A 20,873-nucleotide genomic window follows, 5' to 3' on the forward strand; every position below is an offset into this window, starting at 1 on the left:
TTCCACTTAGAGAAGTTCCTTTAGCATTTGTTGTAGAGCTGGTTTGGTGGTGCTGAATTCTCTTAGCTTTTGCTTGTCTGTAAAGCTTCTGATTTCTCCATCGAATCTGAATGAGATCCTTGCCGGGTAGAGTAATCTTGGTTGTAGGTTCTTCCCTTTCATCACTTTAAATATGTCATGCCACCCCCTTCTGGTTTGTAGAGTTTCTGCTGAGAAATCAGCTGTTAACCTTATGAGAGTTCCCTTGTATGTTATTTGTCATTTTTCCCTTGCTGCTTTCAATAATTTTTCTTTGTCTTTAATTTTTGCCAACTTGATTACTATGTGTCTCGGTGTGTTTCTCCTTGGGTTTATCCTGTATGGGACTTGCTGCGCTTCCTGGACTTGGGTGGCTATTTCCTTTCCCATGTTAGGGAAGTTTTCGACTATTATCTCTTCAAATATTTTCTCGGGTCCTTTCTCTTTCTCTTCTCCTTCTGGGACCCCTATAATACGAATGTTGTTGCGTTTAATGCTATCCCAGAGATCTCTTAGGCTGTCTTCATTTCTTTTCATTTTTTTTTCTTTATTCTGTTCTGCAGCAGTGAATTCCACCATTCTGTCTTCCAGGTCACTTATCCGTTCTGCCTCAGTTATTCTGCTATTGATTCCTTCTAGTGTTGTTTTCATTTCAGTTATTGTATTGTTTATCTCTGTTTGTTCTTTAATTCTTCTAGGTCTTTGTTAAACATTTCTTGCATCTTCTCGATCTTTGCCTCCATTCTTTTACTGAGGTCCTGGATCATCTTCACTATCATTATTCTGAATTCCTTTTCTGGAAGGTTGCCCATCTCCACTTCATTTAGTTGTTTTTCTGGGGTTTTATCTTGTTCCTTCATCTGGTACATAGCTCTCTGCCTTTTCATCTTGTCTATCTTTCTTTGAATGTGGTTTTTGTTCCACAGCCAGCAGGATTGTAGTTCTTCTTGCTTCTGCTGTCTGCCCTCTGGTGGATGAGGCTATCTAAGAGACTTGTGCAGGTTTCCTGATGGGAGGGACTGTTGGTGGGTAGCTATCTCTAACCTTTTAAGATGAAGTAACACAGCACGGCTAGACGAGTCCACAGCCCTGCCCCGTGACAGACCAAATCTGTGGTCTGACTGGTATGTCAATGAACAACATGCTTTTGCTTCTTAAAACAATTACAGGGCACCAGAATATTCAAACTGAAGCTTTGACTTTTACCACTTACAACCTGAAATAACAAAGAATGTTTAAAATTACCACACCTTTTTATTGGATCCTTAGATTAATCTTCATCTTGCTTGTCCCTTTCATGATTCTAAAAGAAACAGTCTATTCCTCAGACTCCAAACAAGATTACATCAATTCAGCCTCTTCAAAATGCCTTCACTTGCTACTAACAAGGTTAAGCCATCCCAGACACAGTTTGAAGTCACACACAGGGGAAAGGAAAAAAGAAATAATATAGAGGGACTTACCTGGTGGTACAGTGGTAAGGGATCCGCCTTACAATGCAGGGGACGTGGGTTCGATCCCTGGTCAGGGGACTAAGATTCCACATGCTGTGGGCCAATTAAGCCCACATGTGACAACTACTGAGCTCACACGCCTCAACTAGAGCCCGTGTGAGGTAAACTACAGAGCCCACGTGCTCTGGAACCCATGTGCCACAACTAGAGAAGAGGAAACCTGCACGCCACAAGTAGAAGCCCACGCTGCAAGGAAAGATCCTGCATGCCTCAGCGAAGATCCCATGTGCTGCACCTAAGACCCAACGCAGCCAAAAATAAAATAAATAAATAAATAATAAATGTCTGTATTTACCATTTTCCAAAATGATAGTGCTCCAATCAAGACTGGCCAGAGCTGAACACTGTCTCTCACTTTTACCTCCTAGGATTATGCTTCTTTTAAAAAATAAATTGCCATATGGGTGGCTTGCAATAGCTTGTAGTCAACCTACCCCAAGGCCTGCTTTATCATCATTTTTGTGTGCCTGCTTTATCATCAGTTTTGCATTTGTTCTTTTGAAGATTATCCTAGCTGGCCCAATGGGTTCCCTTCTAATTCTCAAATTCATCAAGCTGTTTTAAAGTGGAAAGAGTGTTTCTTCATCTTAGTGACACAACGTTTTAAACAATAATCACTACCATTTATGGAGCTCTTACTGTGTTCCAGTGTTTTACAAATGCTGTTGCTGATCCTCTCATGAAATCTTAAAGGCTAGTAATATTACCCCATTTTATTGAAGAAACAAGGCTCAGGGAGGTTAAAACTTGCTCAAAGCCACACAGCTGAACAAAGACTCAAACCGAGTTGTTGGTTTTTTTTGCAGTACTAGGGCCTCTCACTGTTGTGGCCTCTCCCGTTGCGGAAAACAGGCTCCGGACGCGCAGGCTCAGCGGCCATGGCTCACGGGCCCAGCCGCTCCGTGGCATGTGGGATCTTCCTGGACTGGGACACTAACCCCTGTCCCCTGCATCGGCAGGCTGACTCTCAACCACTGCGCCACCAGGGAAGCCCTCAAACCGAGTTTTGAGCTACTTCATCAAGCTCCTTTTCAATTAAAGTCTTATTGTTGGCAGATTCTTCGTTTGTAGAGGTAGACATTTTTATCAGTCAAAAACCCATCATTGTCAATCTGATGAATAAGTTAGAAAATACTATTTAGAGCCCAAAGCAAACTGTGATATAAGATAACGAGAACATTTTCCTTATGTACTTTGCAAATTGGCTCTGCAATGCAGTTTGAACATGTTCTGAGAAATGACAGTATCTAAGAACAAAACTGTGGACTCACAAGGTCTCAATATTGAGGAGCAACAACCGTTTGGGTAGCTTTGCTAGAAAAGAAAACATCCCATGGAGATTATACCTACATAGACTTCATAATACTAGTTAGCGTTTTAAAGCATTTGCCATGCTATCTCATTTAATTCTCACAATATATGAGGCAAGTACCAAAAGGTATCATCTCCCTTTTGCAGATGAAGAAATTAATTCCCAGGTCAGAGTTGAGACTCAGACTCTGATCTAACTCCAAATTCCAGTCTCATAATCATTATCGTACACAGCCAGAAGAGATGAATTAAACCAAATAAAGTTAAACCTTTGTTTTTTTAAGCCTTCATATTTCCAAACCTGAAGTTGGTAGTCTCTGATTTTGAAATTATTTTTGTCCTTCTTTTTTAAATGAATTCTCTGCTCTCCTTGGGTTCTGTTGAGGGAATATAGAAAAAGTGGGGGAAAAAAGTGAAAAAGAAAGTTAGCAAAATGAGCTCTCCTTTCCAATCTTCCATTTCATCAATCAAACTCAGGAAAACAAGAATTGGACTTCCCTCGTGGTGCAGTGGTTAAGAATCCGCCTGCCAATACAGGGATAGGGGTTCGAGCCCTGGTACGGGAAGATCCCACATGCTGAGGAGCAACTAAGCCCGTGAGCCACAACTACTGAGCCTGCACTCTAGAGCCCATGTGCCACAACTGAAGCCTGCAAGCCTAGAGCCTATGCTTCACAATGAAAAGCCACCGAAATGAGAAGCCCGCTCACTGCAACTAGAGAAAGCCCACGCGCAGCAACGGAGACCCAATGCAGCCAAAAATAAATAAATGTATTTAAAAAAAAAAGAAGAAGAAAACAAAAATCAGGAATTCCCTGGTGGTCCAGTGATTAGGACTCCGCGCTTCCACTGCAGGGGGCACGGGTTTGATCCCTGGTTGGGGAACTAAGATCCCGCATACCACGTGGTGTGGCAAAAAAAAAAAAAAAGAATCAACTTTCAAGTTCAATTAGGTTTGTTAAGTCCAATTTAAGAGTGATGAACACTTGGTCTTTGGAAGAATTTAACACCACATTTTCCCGCTTAGCAACAGCAGGATTCCCTGGAGACTCACCATCAGCACCTTGGTGCATCTACCCGCTAACACTGAACTCTGCAGCCGTTAAAGAGACTGGCACAGGCGGTGGCAGCAGCTGCCACCTAAAGTCCAGAAATCAAATTCTAGGAGACTGTTGAACATAATATTTGGTCCACTGAGTTTTAATTATTTTAAGGCTTCCCTATAGGCAGACAGAAGAGTTATGTGTGACAAACCTTAGGAAGTGTTACTGTAAGCTTTTAACCAAAATCCAGTAGAATTCTACGATTATTACCCATATACCAATATACATTATACTGTTACATTATACATTATACATTATACTGTTACACAAATCAGATTTAACAGGGAGTCCTGCTCCCTCAGTATAACTTACTTATGTTTGTTTTGTTTTGAAAGTGCAATAAAATAGTAAGGATTGATTATAAATAGACTAAACTAAACTTTCATTACCTTTAAGTTAAAATAACCATTAGAGGAAGGGGGAAAGTGCTCTCTAATTATCATTAATACTAACAGTAATATAATACCTATGCTTGCATGGAGTTTTTCCGTTTACAAAGAGTTTCAAATACAGTATCTCACTAGACATCTGCTACATTTGGACATCTTGAAATGTGTCACGTCCTTTGCCCTCTGACCCTCCTCTCCGGATTTTTCTCTGGGTTCTGTAATACTCCTCTCCTCTGCCCATCATTACCTATTGGTGCTCCCAGGATTCCATCCTTGATGCTGTTCTCACACTCAGTCAGGGCCACCCCATCCACTTGCATGGTTTTCACTGCTCATTTCCATACTCACTATTCCCATTTCTTTATCTACAAGCCCATTTGGGCTCCTGAGCTCTGGACTCATATTTTCAACTACCTGCTGGGCATATGGACATGTGTTTGGATGTAACAGGTGCTTCAAACTCCTCAACAAGTCTCTAAGGATGGTTTTTATCTCCCACCATTTGCCCCCTTCCTCCCTGACCTCCACCCACCCCAGGCTGGTTCCTCCAGTATGCCAACCGCTGCCTAGCACCTTACATTTGCTCTTTGGTAAACTAAGTACTTAGAACACTTTCCTCCAGATATCCTGACAGCTCCTTCAGAACTCTGCTCTAATGTCACCCGTTTAGAGAGTCTTGACCATCCTGTCTAAAATAGCATTCCCCCTTCACTCCCCTTCTCTTACTCTATTTTTCTTTATTGTACTTGTTACCACCTGATGTTATATATACCTTTGTTGATTGTCCATCTCCCCCACAGGATACAAGTTCAACAAGGGCAGAGTCTTTGCCTCATTCATTCCTATGCCAGGTACATTGTTGGTGCTCAACAAATTTTTGTTAAATGACTTAATTAATTTCTATTCTTTATACCCACCCCAGATTCCTCCTCTTTGTGTGTTCTGGTTCCATCCATAGCATACTCGTCCATCCAACAAATTACTCACCTCAGGAATCTGGATATCATAGGTTCTGACTCCTTATAAGTCACTGGTAAAAACAGTTGATAGTATGCCTGGAGGCTAGGACGAGGAGTTGAACAAGAGTACAAATAAGGGACTTCCCTGGTGGTACAGTGTTGAAGACTCCACGCTTCCAATGCAGGGGTGTAGGTTTGATCCCTGGTCTGGAAACTAACATCCCACATGCAGCATGGCAAAAAACAAAAGCAGATGAAGGCTTGCCCCCTTCTTTTCCTGTTCTGGCTTTGTCCTATTCCAGGAGGGCCCTCAGGTCCACGTGTGGCTGCAGGTCCAATCTCTGTCCATCCTCCCAAACCAAGGGCTATGGGTACACACATGGAGATCGGTTTGCCCTCAAGAGAACAAACTTGGGGAAGAGGCTTGAAGTGGGCTGTCCGGGCAAAGAATTCCAAGGTCCTAGATAGTTGAGGTTTGTGACCTAGAAGGGGAGGGGGGAGAATGAGCTCTAGATGGGCACATCCCCTTGGCCTAGTGGGGAAAGGTGCAACGTTAAAGTGCAGGGCTCAGGGAGATGGCCCTGTTGCTCTGGTATAATGGCAGTACTACCTGGGCTAAAATCCAAACTCCAGTAGAGTGGACATAACCAAATGAGGGTGAAGTCTAGAAAGCATTCTTCTTCCCTCTCTTGTCTAAAAACCAAAGATTGAAGTCTTGTAACTCAAGAACTATCAGTATGGAGATTTAGAAACGGAAATCTTGGGTAAAAATCCTATTAGAAAACAGGACTTCATCAAAATTTAAAACTTTGGTTCTTTGGGTTTTTCTTTTTTAATATAAATGTACTTATTTATTTATCTTTGGCTGCGTTGGGTCTTTGTTGCTGCGCATGGGCTTCCTCTAGTTGTGGGGAGTGGGGGCTACTCTTCGTTGTGGTGCGCAGGCTTCTCATTGCGGTGGCTTCTCTTGTTGCAGAGCATAGGCTCTAGGTGCACGGGCTTCAGTAGTTGTGGCACGTGGGCTCAGTAGTTGTGGCTCACAGGCTCTAGAGCTCAGGCTCCGTAGTTGTGGCGCATGGGCTTAGTTGCTCCGCAGCATGTGGGATCTTCCTGGATCAGGGCTCGAACCCTGGCGGTTCAGAATCAGGCGGATTCTGAACCACTGTGCCAAGAGGGAAGTCCCAAAACATTGGTTCTTTGAAAGGCACTGTTAAGGGAATGGAAAGCCAAAGACTAGGAAAAATATTTGCAAATCATATCTGATAAAGGACTTGTAAGCAAAATAAAGAACGAACTCTCAAACAAAAGATCTAAAACTTTCATTAGATTCTCAAAGGAATCTGAATCCTCCTGAAAATATTAACAACTATTGGCTTATGTGCTCAGCTTGGAGAATTTCAGAGGTTGACCAACAGCCAGACCTGCAGCTGGGAACTTAGAATCCTGCCCAAGCTTCCTGTATTGAGAGCTTGCCTTGTAACATGTCACCAAAGTTGCCATGATGTCTAATCCTAGATAACTCTCCAAAGATGACAATGATTCAAGTACTGGAGCGTGAGGGGCCGGTGACTTTATCCCAGCTTTACCTTGGGAGGGGGTGTCTTAGTTGGGCCACGTTGCCTTTACCTTTAGGTGCCTTTTTTCTCTTGCATTAGGCCTCACCAGATCTGCAATGAGAGAATATCTACCGTTTCTACAGAATTTCTTTTACAAATAGCTTGTGCAGTGACAAATCAGAAATAAAGTCACCAGTCCTGATGAAGGGAATGAAGTTTATATATATTCTCCTCTCATTTATCCAAGAAATATTTGTTGCCTGCCTACTCTAAGTCAAATATTTTGCTAGGGGCTGAAGATACAATGATGAGCAAGACAGTGATTTCTTCAAGGATATCAAAGTCTAATGGAGGAGATGAAAAAGTGAACAGGCAATTACAAAATGAATAAAGTACTTTCAGTGGGATAATCCCAGGGAACACTGAACAGAAACACCTGATCCAGTCTCATGAGATCAGGAAAGGTTCCCTAGAAAAAGTTAAGTATGAGACCTGAAGGATGAAGAGGAGTTGACCAGAAGAATGGAGAGAAAGAGATGCAGCTTGAAGAGCGTTGCAAGTACAGGGAAAGTGCAGAGAACTGAAGCTGACGAGGGCAGCAGAGGCCAGATCTTGATGACCTACAACACACTGTATGCTGCTGGCAATGGAAAGCATGAGAAAGTTGAGTGGCAGAAGAGTGGCATGAAGGGATTTGCCCTTCAGAAAGATCATTCTAGCTGCAGCAAGGGAGAATAGATGGAAGGGGGTTGAAAATAGATGAGACTCATTAAGAGGTTGTTTCAGTAAGCAGGATGTGGCTTGGTGATGGTCTGAATAACTGCAGCTAATATTTTGAGCCCCATTATTTAATTTAACCTTTGCAACTCTGTGAGATGGATATAATTACTCCCATTTTACAGATGGGCAATCCAAGGAACAGAGAAGCTAAGTAACTCGCCCAAGGTCACAGGATAAGTGGTGGCAGTACATAGAGCAGGTAGACAGATTTGAGAACTACTTAGGAGGTGGTATGTCATAAGACTAATTATTGAAGACTAATTATTCAACTAATTTTCATTATTGATTTTGGGAAGGTGGCTAAAGGAGAAGTTTTCAAGTATGATATGCAAGTTTCTAGCTTGGGTGACTATGCCATGACTGAGTTAGGAAATAACGTGAGAAGCAGGTGAGGGGGGATGGTGATAGAACAAAGTGGTAAATTCAGTTTGGGGTCTGCCTGGGTAATTTCCAAGTGGAGACCTCTACAGGGCAGCCTCAGGGGCTGGTGTGAAATTCAAAGTGAGATTTTGATGTTATCAGCCTCAGTCTCTGCCAGAGGGGAAAAAAGCACCTTTGAAGAAGCTGAAAATGATACAAACTTCGAATATGAAGCATTTAGGAAAACAGATAATACAATGGGATTCACCATGAAACCGTTTTAGGTCATTACAGGGTAATTTTCTTCTATTCATTTTACTCAACTGTTTTTCACTAACAACTTTTTATTTTCTCCAGTCCTTTTCTCTCCACTAATTTTCTCCCCTTTGCCTATTCACATATCACAGTGTTCTCTGTCCTTAAATGAAAACCTTTTCCATTGCTTTTTTTCCAGGACTTATTCCTTACGTCTTTTCATAGTCTTATCTCTCATCTTCACAAAAAGTTTGAAGTAATTTCAACTGGCTGCTTCTGATTCCTTATCTTCCATCTATTTTTTTTTTTTACATCTTTATTGCAGTATAACTACTTTACAATGTTTTTTTAAGATTTTTTTTTGATGTGGACCATTTTTTAAAATTTTTATTTAATTTGTTACAATATCGTTCCTGTTTTATGTTTTGGTGTTTTGGCCGCAAGGCATGTAGGATCTTAGTTCCCCGACCAGGGCTCGGGCCCACACCCCCTGCATTGGAAGGCAAAGTCTTAACCACCTGACGACCAGGGAAGTCCCACACTAACAACTTTTTATCTTGAAGTCTCCTATAGATAAGCAGGTCCCAGTCGGCTACTCCATTACAGAGTTAGGTATCTAACCAATGCTTCAAAGAGGTGCATTTCTCCCAGGGCGTAGGAACTCCTTTTTCAGCAGGAACACTAACCTTTGAAACACTAGGGAACCATTTAACAAATTATCATTTCAGTAGACTCAGCGGGGTCCTAATGGGCTGGAAGCACAGCCATAACAAAGGGCTAGCCTCCTAGAGAAAATTCAAAGAGGGAAATCTGCCCCTACTATAATAATGGCGAAACATTAACATGTTAAATGCCCTGAAGGAGAGGTTCCAGGTGAATTTCTCCAGCATTTTCCTTAAACTTTCCTACCCAGAAATAAAAAATGCTGAACATGTTGAAAGGAGAAAAGGAGTTTTAAAAAATGTTTACAGGAGCTCCCTGGAGGTCCAGTGGTTAGGACTCCCCGCTTTCACTGCCAAGGGCACGGGTTCGATCCCTGGTCGGGGAACTAAGATCCCGCAAGCCATGCGGTGCAGCCAAAAAAAAAAGGTTTGATAAAATCTCTTTCTTTTTCCAGTCTTGGCGATAGGGTTAATTAAAACTTTTCTTTCATATTTGTATTTTTCCCCAACTTAAAGCACTTCCACTCCCTACCTCTGCCTAGACTGGCCTTCCATTTAAAAAAATGTTTTGTAAGATAAAATTATGTGTAAGTAATTTGAAAATCATAGCCACACCCTAGTAGAACATAACCACAGCCTTAGGCAGACTGCACAATCATGTCATGAATATAGAGCCTTTGTTTCTAAGACGTATCTCTGTTCTGGGATCCTAATACTAATTTAATAGAAATTATCTTAGTATCCTTAATAGATACTCAAAAATATCTCCTTAAAGCAATATGGCCTCCTCTCATTTTTCCGTTAGGATTTTTGTTTGTTTGTTTCTGTTTCCCTTCTCCAAAGCTAATGAGTTACCCATAACAAATATTTCCATGTTGCTTTGCCACCAGCCTAATCTTCACAGGGAACTGTCCAGGTTTTTGCACTTGCCAAATTTTGGCAATATCCAGAGGGCTCACCATATGTGAAGACACGGTATTCCCAAATTCCCACAAGAACATCTGTACAAATGCATCAATATAAAAACAATTGTGCCCAATTTTAATAAATCTGATGAAAAGCTGTTTTATGAATTGGTGCTGGATTACTAAAATAATTCTCAGCTTTTTGATTTTAAAAATTATACTTTTAATTACAGGATATTGTTAGAATAATACAGATATAGATAGACACAAGATAACTGTGACCAATACCATAAGGAAAACTGCTGTACATACTTACTTGTTCACCCACTCTCCACAACCATAGAAAACAGGCACAATGTGTTCAGGGTGTGTGCAGAAGCAGCCAGAGACTTGGGAGCAGAAGGCATGCAAAAAGCTTTAGCAAAGAGAGACTGAGGCATAACTTTACACAGAGTTCAACACAGCAAATGGGCAACAATTGGCAGGAAGAGAGGAGACAGAGCTGGTCTGGCCCTTGCCCTTTTAACTTCCCAACTGAAGTGTACATGTCTGGAGAGATGGCTGGGGCACTCAGAAGCCAAAAGCAGCAGAAAGAACAGCTTGGGGGTGGGGCAGGGGAGTAGGGAAGGAAAAGGGGGTGAAATAGGTCATGGAGATGCTGTCTTCTTCTACAGCCACTCTGCAGCTGATGCCCCTAGTGGCTCACAGAAACAAGAGGAGAACTTTGATATTCATTAAAACCACCAGCAACACTGATACGGGAAAAAGACATTTGAGTTTAGTCATCAAGAACATGTAAGTCATTCAACAATTAAAATATGAATATCCAAAGTCAGCTAAATTTTGTATAGAACAAAAAACATGCTCCCTGCCCAAGTTTGTATTTAAATAAGAGTGACAACATAAAGACATCTACTTGGTGGAGTGGTTTTTCATTGTTACTTTTGAGGTTGTGTCATTTGCAAGGGATGCAGACCCACGTGGTTGTGGGTCATAATAAATCACTATAGTACACTACCCAAGGGAGACCACTGGCTCCTTTAACGCCAAGTCCCAAAGAGCTATGGCAAAAGTTTTTCAAATGTTACAACACTCACAATACAGTAGAAAAAACGTGGGGCAGGCTCAAAAAATATATATTCCTCGCTCTAGTCCCATCTCCTGGCATCAGTTCCCTCCCACTCCCACCCCCAAATGCTTGGATGAGCATCAACATTTGGGATATTTCTTAGTTCCTATTTGGGCTGAGATAAGGAGAACTGACAGTACTGGGCTTAAATTGGGTCAACTCTTACATTAACCACTTAAATCTGTAGGCTGGGAGAATGGAAATACATTCCTATCTAGTTTTATTAATTCCCTGTGACTAGGCCAACGAGAAGATAATTCAGTCTGAGAACAGGACAATCAACCTATTTGTCTGGTAATAATCTCCAACTGACCGATACATATAAGCAAGTGCTTCGTTCTGTACAAAGACAGATCTTACAGGAGAGTATACATTACAGCACTAGTGTTTCAATTTTTTTTCATAAAGAATGAAAAAAAGGACATTTCTCACATTGGAGTTATGTCTGTAGTTCTGTCACATGATCAATATCACCCAAGAACATGCTAATTCAGTGTGAATTCAGTTTCTATTGGAAAAACAATAGGAATACACATTTTACATGTACATACACATGCCCTTATGCAAGCTAAGATAAACACTGGGATGTGGCCCTTATCAAATCCTAGAGTTAGCGGTATAGGGAGAATTGATTTTTTTTTTTTTTTTTTTTTTTTTTTTTTTTTTGTGTTACGCAGGCCTCTCACCGCTGCGGCCTCTCCCTTTGCAGAGGGCAGGCTCCGGACGCGCAGGCCCAGTGGCCATGGCTCACGGGCCCAGCCGCTCCGCGGCATGTGGGATCTTCCCGGACCGGGGCACGAACCCGTGTCCCCTGCATCGCCAGGCAGACTCTCAACCACTGCACCACCAGGGAAGCCCGGGAGAATTGATTTTAAAGGGTAGAGGGGAAAGAACAGAGAAATGACCTGCATTCCTTGGGAAGGGACTCTGTTTCCTTCCCTAAAGTGGTCAATTCCACTTGCTCCTTACACTCCACCATCACTTACGGTCCTATCTTTCCTTGAAGATATTTTCCCTACAATATTCCCTACAGTGATCCCCAAAGAAAATTAATAAATTCTGATTAATGGCAATAACAGTGGGCATCTCTTGCTAAAGTCACCACTGTTGATGAGTCCTTGGTCCCCAAACCTGTGTCTCATTTTTCCTTTTAATCTGTATCTTCAGTTAGCTTCCACAAACATGAAAGCTTTAAAAAAGTTAATTAGAAACAATGAGGCAAAAAGTTATGATCATTGCCTTCATCATGCAGAATCCTGCTCTTAGGAAGACAGAAAGATACAAATGCATGAGCAACTCTAGGAGAAAGCCCTTTGAAGGGAAGATGTGTGTGCCCAGCTACCATGGTGAGTGAATACATGTGGCAATTCAAGCAAAGTCTCTGGTTGTCTTTTACCAAAGTAGCTGTGACCACCCTATCACAGGTCAATATTTCCCCTAGCATAGTTCTTTGGGCCAAGGATGGGAGAAATTACTTTTAAAGATTTACTCCATTTCCAGGCCTGAGCATTTATCAGCATTTAGCACCTGGTCTTCAGATTTCCAGTTACTTGTGGGGCTGATTTTGATGAAATAATTCATGAATATTGGGTGAATAAAAATCACTATTTTGGAGGAAGGAATACCATTCCCAAAGCCATGGATCAGAATTTCAAGTGGCTTGTCTTCTTTGATGTTCTAAACTGTGGCCCACAACAAGGAAATTCAGTACAGTAAAAGCAGCTCAGTCTTGAGAGAGCTCTTTGATATCAAATAAAATTGTACCTTCAAATGAATCATTTCTCAGTCGTAATTACAGGACTTAGTCAGTGTGAACTCTCTTATGTTTAATGAGAGCTGAGCTCCGGCTGAAACTCTTCTCACATTCGGTACATTCATAAGGCTTCTCTCCCGTATGAACTCTTTGATGTGTGATGAGGTTGGAGCTCTGGGTGAAACCTTTTCCACACTGCACACACTCATAGGGTTTCTCTCCTGTGTGGGTTCTCTGGTGTTTAATTAGGTCTGACCTTTCACCAAAGCTTCTCCAACACTCGTTGCACTCATAGGGCTTCTCTCCAGTGTGAATTTTCTGGTGTGTGATAAGATGAGAGCTCCGGCTGAAGCTTTTCCCACAGGCGTTACATTCATATGGCTTTTCCCCAGTATGGGTTCTCTGGTGCTGAACCAAGTGTGAGATGCGGCTGAAATTCTCCCCACATTCATTACAGTGGTACGGCTTTTCCCCTGTGTGGGCTCTGCGATGGCGCACAAGGTCGGAGTTCTGACTGAAATTCTTCCCACACTCATCACACTTGTAGGGCCTTTCCCCAGTGTGGACACGGTAGTGTTTGATCAGATCAGATCTCTCACTGAAGCCTCTCCCACATTCGTTACATTCGTAAGGCTTCTCACCTGTGTGGGTCCTCTGGTGCTGAGCTAGGTGAGAGCTCCGGCTGAAGCTTTTCCCACACTCCTCACACTCATAGGGTTTTTCCCCACTGTGGGTCCTTTGGTGCTGGATTAGGTGAGAGAGCCGGCAGAAACTTTTTCCACACTCGTTACATTTGTGGGGCTTTTCTCCAGTGTGGATTGTCTGATGCTGAATGAGGTGAGAGCTTCTTCCAAAACTTTTCCCACACTCATTACAGTCATAGGGCCGCTCTCCAGTGTGTGTTCTTTGATGCTGAATAAGGTGGGAACTCCGACTGAAGCCCTTTCCACATTCATAACACTTATAGGGTCTGTCACCGGTGTGGGTTTTCTGATGTCGATTAAGGTCTGAGATCTGACTAAAGGCCTTTCCACAATGAGAACATATATGATATCGGATGCTTGTATGGACTTCTTTGTGGACAAGCAGATCGGTGACTTGTTGGAGAGGATAGCTTACCCACTCTTCTGCTGTTAGATCTCCCCATTGTCTTTCTGATCTATCCCTGTTTTCAAAGGCCTCTTCACTTTCAGGACTGTCCTCAGTATTACCAACAGGTCTTTCAGATGCAGTCCCAAATTCCACATCTTCACTAATCTCTTGCTTTGGATTCACCTCGTTTTCACTCCTGATTTCAAAATCTGTAATAAAAGGTGAAGAATAATACTGGTAAACACACACAAAAATTATCTACTGTGTGCTGGGCACTGTGCTAAGTTCTTTGTTTTTTCTTTTTTATTAATTAATTTATTTATTTTGGGCTGTGTTGGGTCTTCGTTTCTGTGCGAGGGCTTTCTCTAGTTGTGGCAAGCGGGGGCCACTCTTCATCGTGATGCGCGGGCCTCACTATCGCAGCCTCTCTTGTTGCAGAGCACAGGCTCCAGACGCGCAGGCTCAGTAGTTGTGGCTCATGGGCCTAGTTGCTCCGCAGCATGTGGGATCTTCCCAGACCAGGGCGCGAACCCGTGTCCCCTGCATTAGCAGGCAGATTCTCAACCACTGCGCCACCAGGGAAGCCCCATGTTTTAAGTTCTTTATGTGAATTACCTCAGCCACCCTGAGAGCCAGGCATTATGATGATTTCTACTTTATGAATGAGAGATTCAAGGCCCACAGAAGTGACTGGCAAAAGGTCATACAGTAGTAAATGGTGAAGCTAAGATTCAAATCCAGTTCTGTCTGATAAAAGTTCATGCTCTGTATCACTACAGTTAATAGTTCCTTATGAATGTTGTATATGTTCCTGGTGTTTCAAAAGAAGAAAACCATAAACAGAAAATATAAAAGACTCTAAATTAGAATTTCTAAAAGCCAAAAGCCTAGATATTTTATATGTGAATGAATGTGTGTGTATGTGTATGCTCTTGTCAAGCCTTCTTCATTACCATTATATAATATTTACTAAGAACCTACTGGGTTAGCATGGAGAAAAACAAATTTTTATCAATCTATATCAAGTCTCGGTTGACAAGAAAAATGACTGCCAAATGTTACCTGCTACTTTTCAGTGGCTTTTTTTTTTTTTTTTGGCTGCGCTACGTGGCTTGCGGGGAACTCCACCAGCGATCAAACCCAGGCCCAGCACAGTGAAAGTGCAGAGTCCTAACCACGGGACCGCCAGGGAATTCCCTCAGTGGGCTTTTAATGAAAATAGAGGTGGGAAGGTTGGAGAAGGCAAAAGAGATGCCTGGCTCAGAATATTCTTGGCATTGAGTAGGTAAAGACTTTAAATGAAAATCAAAATATACAAAGTCACTGTCTACAACAAAATTTCTAACAGACACTGCTTTTTCCAAGTTGTGTTTCTTGGTACACTCTTCAGAAAGAGATTACTAGGTATGCTGGGAGAAAAGGGTCCAGGGATAAATTAGTTTGGTAAATGGTGCATACAACATCATCTTCTTAGAAATTAAAAATGCCTGATATCACATTAAAGGTTCTGAAGAGTCTTGAGGTAAAGAAGCCTTGTAAACATTATCTAACCCACTCCCAAACTTATATGGGCAAGAAAAAAATATATATATATATTTTTTTGGTGCTTCCATCCTTCCAAAATGTGCTCCTTGGGCTGGACCACTGACATATAAATTCACATTTCTTTAAGATTCTCATTTCTTGCTTTTGTTGGATTAAGTGGAATATTTGGGTTACTGACTACAATAGATCTGGGTAGATAACTTCACTTCTGGCTGCATTTTGAAAGGAAGGATCCAAGGAAGTTGGGACATCAGAGAGAGCCCAATTTAAAAAGGAAACCCTTCACAGTTTGCCTTTTGTTTGTTAAAAGCTATAGGAATAAAGATTTCATAAAAAGGAATAATCCTAATGAATGGCAGATGTCCTAGTCAACCATACATGATTGCTAACTTCTGTCAAGTCCTAACAGGAGACAAAGTGAGTCAAAAGACTTTCAGCTCAAGAATACACTGTTTATTCTAGTTACACCCAGACCAAAGGATATCTAAGAGAAAAGACAGGTTTGCAGACCATCAAAAAAATTAGCTTCCCTCTCTAATAGAATTTGTGATCTCGTTTAGTTCAGGATTCTTCTGAACAGCATCATCTGACACACTCAAAATCTATGATCAACTCTGAAACGTCTCTAGACAAGTACCTGCTCTGGATAAATAAAGGACCTGAGTCAAAGCTACAGCTCTGAAGCCAAAGCAAACACAAAAAGGTGGCTTTTGCCTTCCCATGAACCTGGGTCAGAACCCCTTTATCTTCTAGTAAAAGCACCATTTACAGGGGCATTTATATCCTGGCAAGCACCATTATGTCAGACCTGTTTGGTCAGTGATCCGTACAGACAGGCTGGAGAATGGCAAATGACTCAGGGCGCAAGAAATCTGAGTGTTTCTAAAATGTGCAGGAACGATCTTTCATTTTAGACCATATGACCTTGATATTCCCGCATTCAAAGATCTGCCTGAGGACTCAACTCAAGCCAAAATCCAATTAAGAGCTTTAAGAATCAACTAACTAGGTTGTGTTGACAGAGCTAAGGCATTTTTGACAGTCTCAAAAACGTGGGGTGGAGAAAGATAGAGAATACTTACCTAATGAGACAACATTTCCATAATTCTCCTGCATAACATCCCTGTAAAGGTCCCTTTGTGTAGGGTCCAGAGGTCTCCATTCTTCCCGGGTGAGATACATGGCCATATCTTCAAATGTCACAGGTGCCTGAAATCACATATCGCTTCCTCAATACTTGGTATCTAGGAGGTTAGTACCAGTTTTTCTTCTCGAAATTAGAGACATGGCTAGAATTGTTGAGGAGGCAAAAGGTATTAGGTCTGATATGTAGAGTCCAAAGGAGAAATAAACAAGCAACAAAGAGATGTGGTAAAGGAGAGAGCAATTTATGAGCTGATTGCTTTGGTCCCATGGCCAGATAACCCTGCCCCACTCCGAACCTTACCCTCTAGCAGTACTTTTCTCAATACAACTAGCACCTACATCATTCCATACCTTTACCCACAATGTTCCTATTTTCTTGGAATATCTTTCTCAGGGTAGTGAAATCCTACTGTTCCTTAAGGCCCTGTTCCAGCACCGACTGTTCTTCAATGCACCCCATCTCGCTGCTCTGCTCCACCCTTACCTCCCTCCCACACCTCAGACAGAATTAATACTCCCACTTCTTGGTCCCCACAGCATGTTGCTCCTACAGAAAATAGTGCTCTTATCATGTAGTTTCATGGTTAACCGGATGCATCTGTCTTCCTACTGATTGTGAGCAGGCAGGGAGGGCATGCCTCATGCATCTTTTGTCTCCCCAGTATTTAAAGGCAAACAGCAGGTGTTCAGTAAATGCTTGTTTGTGGCTATACTGTTCTGATACTGGGTCTCTGGAGGCAGAATACCGAAGCAAGCGAATTACTAATCTCAGGGAATTTCCCACAGAGATTCGCGGAGCAAAGAAACGCAGGAACGAGGTGGGTAAGCACAGGCAGGGTCCGAGAAGCCACCCCCGGCTTACCTGGGACCCAGCCATGAGCAGGGTGGCTGCCATCTCGGGCTCAAGGATTCGCTTCCCAGGAGAGAGAAAGCAGGAAAAGCAGCTAGCAGACAGCGCTAAAGGAGGCGAAAAGCAGGGCGTGAGGCACAGAAACAGGCCCTGCCCACTCCCCGGGTCTGGAGTTCTGGCCGCCAGGCGACTGGGGAGGGCCCTGAATCCGGGCCGGGTCACTCTCCTCCCTGACCCTCGAGCGCGACCCGCCCTCCGTGTCTCCGCCACCAAAGGGTAGAGGCTCCAGGAATTACTAAGACAGCCCCCTGGCTCGGTCCCTCCCGGGACGGGGGTCAAGCCGAGGCTGTCTCAGGGAGGAGACTCTCAGCCCAGCCCACAGAACGCCTCTGCTCTTCCATGTCGAGGCTGGGCCCTTTCCGGCAGCTGCCTCAGCCAATCAGCGAGCGAAGTGAATACAAGGCCCGCCTCTTGTAGCAAGGCCGAGCACCTTTATCACGCCTGAGCCCGCCCCCGTGGCCTGTCGGGAGTTGGAGTTCCATTCGGGCGTACAAAGGCCAGTAAGAGGCCAAAAGCCACGGAGGGAAAAGAACAAAAGGGTGAAGAAAAAAGCGCATCCTCCTAGCCAGGGCGGAGTATCTTCCGCTCTCCTCTCTTGGAGACCACAGCCGGCTTAAGCCAGGGAGGTTGCCTTGCTTCTCTTCACGTCCCTACAAGCTTATCTTGAGTCGGATCTTAACTGCGACGTCGAGCCTAATTTAGGCGCTGGCCTGTGTTGAGTTCAGCTGGGATTAGCTCTCACTTGACATCCTAGGCCTGAGAGGAAAGCAGCAGCCGCCCACTCCCCAGGGGAGACTCAGCGGCCGCGCTGGAACTTTGAGCTCCACCCACGCACTACATCACCCAGCAGCGACTGCGGCATTCTCACACTGCTACGCAGACTACAACTCCTAGGGGGCAACGCGCCGCCCGTCTGCCAGCAAGTGTGTTCCGCGGCTGAGCCAGGCTTGTGTCCCGGCTCCATCGCTGTTAACCCTGTAGGGGCGTCCTTCTAAAGAGGGCGCTCCTTGAGGGGCAGGCTGAGTTGCGCCTAGCGGAGGGGACGCAGAAGCCGGAGGGAAATCAGAAGCGAGGGTGGGGTATAGGGGCGCGTAAGGTGGAGCGAGCCAGACCCCAGGGTTGGGAAGGACCGTCCTTATCATCCCTGAGGGCTTGCCTGCCAAAAGGGTTCCTGGCGGCCTCCCGCATCGATGGGATCGTGGGCCTCTAATGGCCCACGCCCGGCGGACCCTTAGGTTGTTAGCAGTCCCTGACCAACTGAAGGTGGGAAGCCGAAAACCCGAACTGGGAACGAACAGACCTACCTCCTGGCCCGCAAAAGATCCGCTAGGTCGCCGGCTCCAAGATCCAAGAGGCCTCAAACAGATTTCAAATCCGCAGGCAGAGTTCTCTGAGACTACAGACGTTCGGAAAGATTCTGGGGGTCACTGGCAGATCCTGTCTATCTTTAGATCTGCAGGTAGATCTCGAATCCGTAGACGTGCAGGCAAAGCCCAGAGATCGTAGGCGGATCCCAAAGACTCACAGATTCCCGAGACCTCAGACTCTCAGACAGCTCAGAGAAACCACAGGCTCATAGGCAGATTCCTGAGACCACAGCAGCTAGCCAAGAAACACCACCAGCAGCTAAGCTACATTCAACTGGAGTTCTTCCGAACGGAAGGACTTGCAGCCTTCCCTTTCCCCAGCCAGGATGAGAAAATTAGACAATGGAAGCCGAGCACTAGGGAAAGCAGGCATTCTGCGTGGGGAAGAGCTCTGAGCTCGCTGTAGCCTTGGAGAGGGAAGTGATGGAAAAAGAATATAGCAGCTTATTAGGGACTCCCACCCTCTTCAAGTTATAAATATCCCCAGAACCTTGGCTACGTGCCCAGAAGCCTGTTGTCTCTAACTGTACAGGAGACTTCTCTGCCTGGGCTGGGAAAGGGGCTTTTCTTTTGTTTTGCAGATATGTCCACCCACTAAGTGACTTGAATTTTTTTCTTCAAACGTGACTCTAGGCTATGCTTTTATTAGTGAGTGTCCTGTTCCCAGTGCCCAGTTATTTATGGTTAAATTACTCAAGTGTCTAAAAAGAACTAAGACCCTACCCAGCCATGAGGCAGACTCTCCCACGCCCGCTCCTCTTCTCACTCCCAACTGTGAGGCAAGGGATTTTTTTAGATACCACAGAATTGTACCATCCTACCCCATCTAAAATTAATATGGGAACCACAAAAAGTAGAATCGCAGAGGGTCCCCAAGAGGCAGTGTCCTGAGTGGGAAGTGTGTGGGCACCAAGGTCAGAGAGACCTGGGTTGGAATCCAGGCTGTGTATCCCTTGGAAAGACATTTAATCTCTCCAGGCCTATTTCCCTTTCTGTGAAATTGGGTAATTATACCTAAGGTGGTGGTGAGCAGTAAGTGAGATGACTTAAAGCATTCGACACAGAGTGAGCACTCGCATGGTAGTTGGTATTATTATTAATCCTGCCTTTGGTGGCAGGAGAGACTTTCAGAAAGGCCTGTGGATATTTTCACTGGTTCAGAACATCTGGGCAGTCAGAGTAGCTGGATAGCTTTGAGGATCTGCTGATGACCGTATTATCCATAGTGTTTCTGCTGAAAATCCAGAGGGAACTGGAAGTTGGGCCAGTTAGTTGGGTTCAAGAAAACTGGCGTACTGAGCCGAGTAGAGCAGAGGTACTTGGGGCTGCCAAAAACCCAGCAAGGTGAGGCCTTGCACTCCCAGGGAGACCTCTGGGACAAGAAAGAGGGAGATCCGTTCAGACTTTGGCCAAGTAATTGCAGGTTTCTAACTGGGCCGAAGGTGAGGTGAGTGCCTGAGCCCCTCAGCTCAGTGGGGCTCCCTTTTCATCCCTTCTCTGACAGATTGCTTTGTAAACTTTCTTAGGCCTTTTCTTTCCCCTTGTTCCAGAGCTTTAAGTCCTTCTTTGTCCCTCGCCATTCCTTTTATTCCTCAGGCCTGCCTGGGGGCAGGACGACTCTCCAAGCCCAGCTTGGCTGCTTGCCTCCTTCTGTGAGTAAGTGCTTTTCTCTTTCTTCACCTGGGACCCTCCAGAGGCTAGAGGAGAAGAGGGGCAGAGAGCGGATGGAAAGCATGAGTGCATTTGGTGCCCCTGGGTGGGGGTGGCCCCTGAGTGGGGAAGAGAGGGAGGAAAGACAGTGGGTGAGGGGTTTCCTGTTGCAGCCTTCAGCTGGACTCTGAGAGTTGGGGGTCACTGGAGGAGGAGGTGGCTTCCTGCCCCATTGTTCAGGACTTCATTGTTTCCCAGGAATACTTATTGTGTGTGGGTTTTCAATAACCAACTTGGAAAGCTGTGTTTGTTACCATTATTCAGCAAACAATGCGCACCTACTGTGTGTAGAGGCAGCAGCACAGCCTACTACTGGGGAAAGGGGGCAGGAGTACCATTTCATCAGGGTCTCCAATTTAGGCTTTTGACATTATCTCCAAATGGGGTTTTACATTATGTCAGATCCACT

At 44.1% G+C, this 20,873-nt stretch overlaps 1 protein-coding gene across 5 annotated transcripts; it reads right to left on the reverse strand.

The window, feature by feature from the left end:
- Nucleotides 1–2,523: 2,523 nt before the first annotated feature.
- On the reverse strand, nucleotides 2,524–19,071 carry ZNF436 (zinc finger protein 436). 5 transcript variants are annotated; one of them, XM_032625150.1, is made up of 4 exons: nucleotides 17,340–17,861; nucleotides 16,414–16,540; nucleotides 12,706–13,995; nucleotides 2,524–3,220 (listed from the first exon to the last, which is right to left on the reverse strand). In XM_032625150.1, the coding sequence occupies exons 1-3, from the start codon at nucleotides 17,370–17,372 to the stop codon at nucleotides 12,743–12,745; spliced, it is 1,413 nt and encodes a 470-aa protein (XP_032481041.1). In that variant the 5' UTR covers nucleotides 17,373–17,861; the 3' UTR covers nucleotides 2,524–3,220; nucleotides 12,706–12,742. The 5 variants fall into 5 exon arrangements, with proteins under 5 accessions (XP_032481041.1, XP_032481033.1, XP_032481025.1 ...); XM_032625142.1 differs by lacking the exon at nucleotides 2,524–3,220 and adding an exon at nucleotides 6,404–6,961; XM_032625134.1 differs by lacking the exon at nucleotides 2,524–3,220 and adding an exon at nucleotides 18,068–18,108 and having other exon boundaries at nucleotides 10,012–13,995; nucleotides 17,340–17,434.
- Nucleotides 19,072–20,873: the final 1,802 nt, after the last annotated feature.

This window comes from Phocoena sinus, chromosome 1, assembly GCF_008692025.1.
Source record: "Phocoena sinus isolate mPhoSin1 chromosome 1, mPhoSin1.pri, whole genome shotgun sequence".
NCBI lineage: Eukaryota > Metazoa > Chordata > Mammalia > Artiodactyla > Phocoenidae > Phocoena > Phocoena sinus.

Bases quoted from the DNA above. Each gene is read 5' to 3' on its own strand.
- ZNF436 (XM_032625150.1), bottom strand. From the start codon at position 17,372: ATGGCAGCCACCCTGCTCATGGCTGGGTCCCAG. The intron at 16,541-17,339 runs GTAAGCCGGGGG...ATGTGATTTCAG, and splicing joins TGCTCATGGCTGGGTCCCAG to GCACCTGTGACATTTGAAGA. The intron at 13,996-16,413 runs GTAAGTATTCTC...CTTTTATTACAG, and splicing joins TGGAAATGTTGTCTCATTAG to ATTTTGAAATCAGGAGTGAA.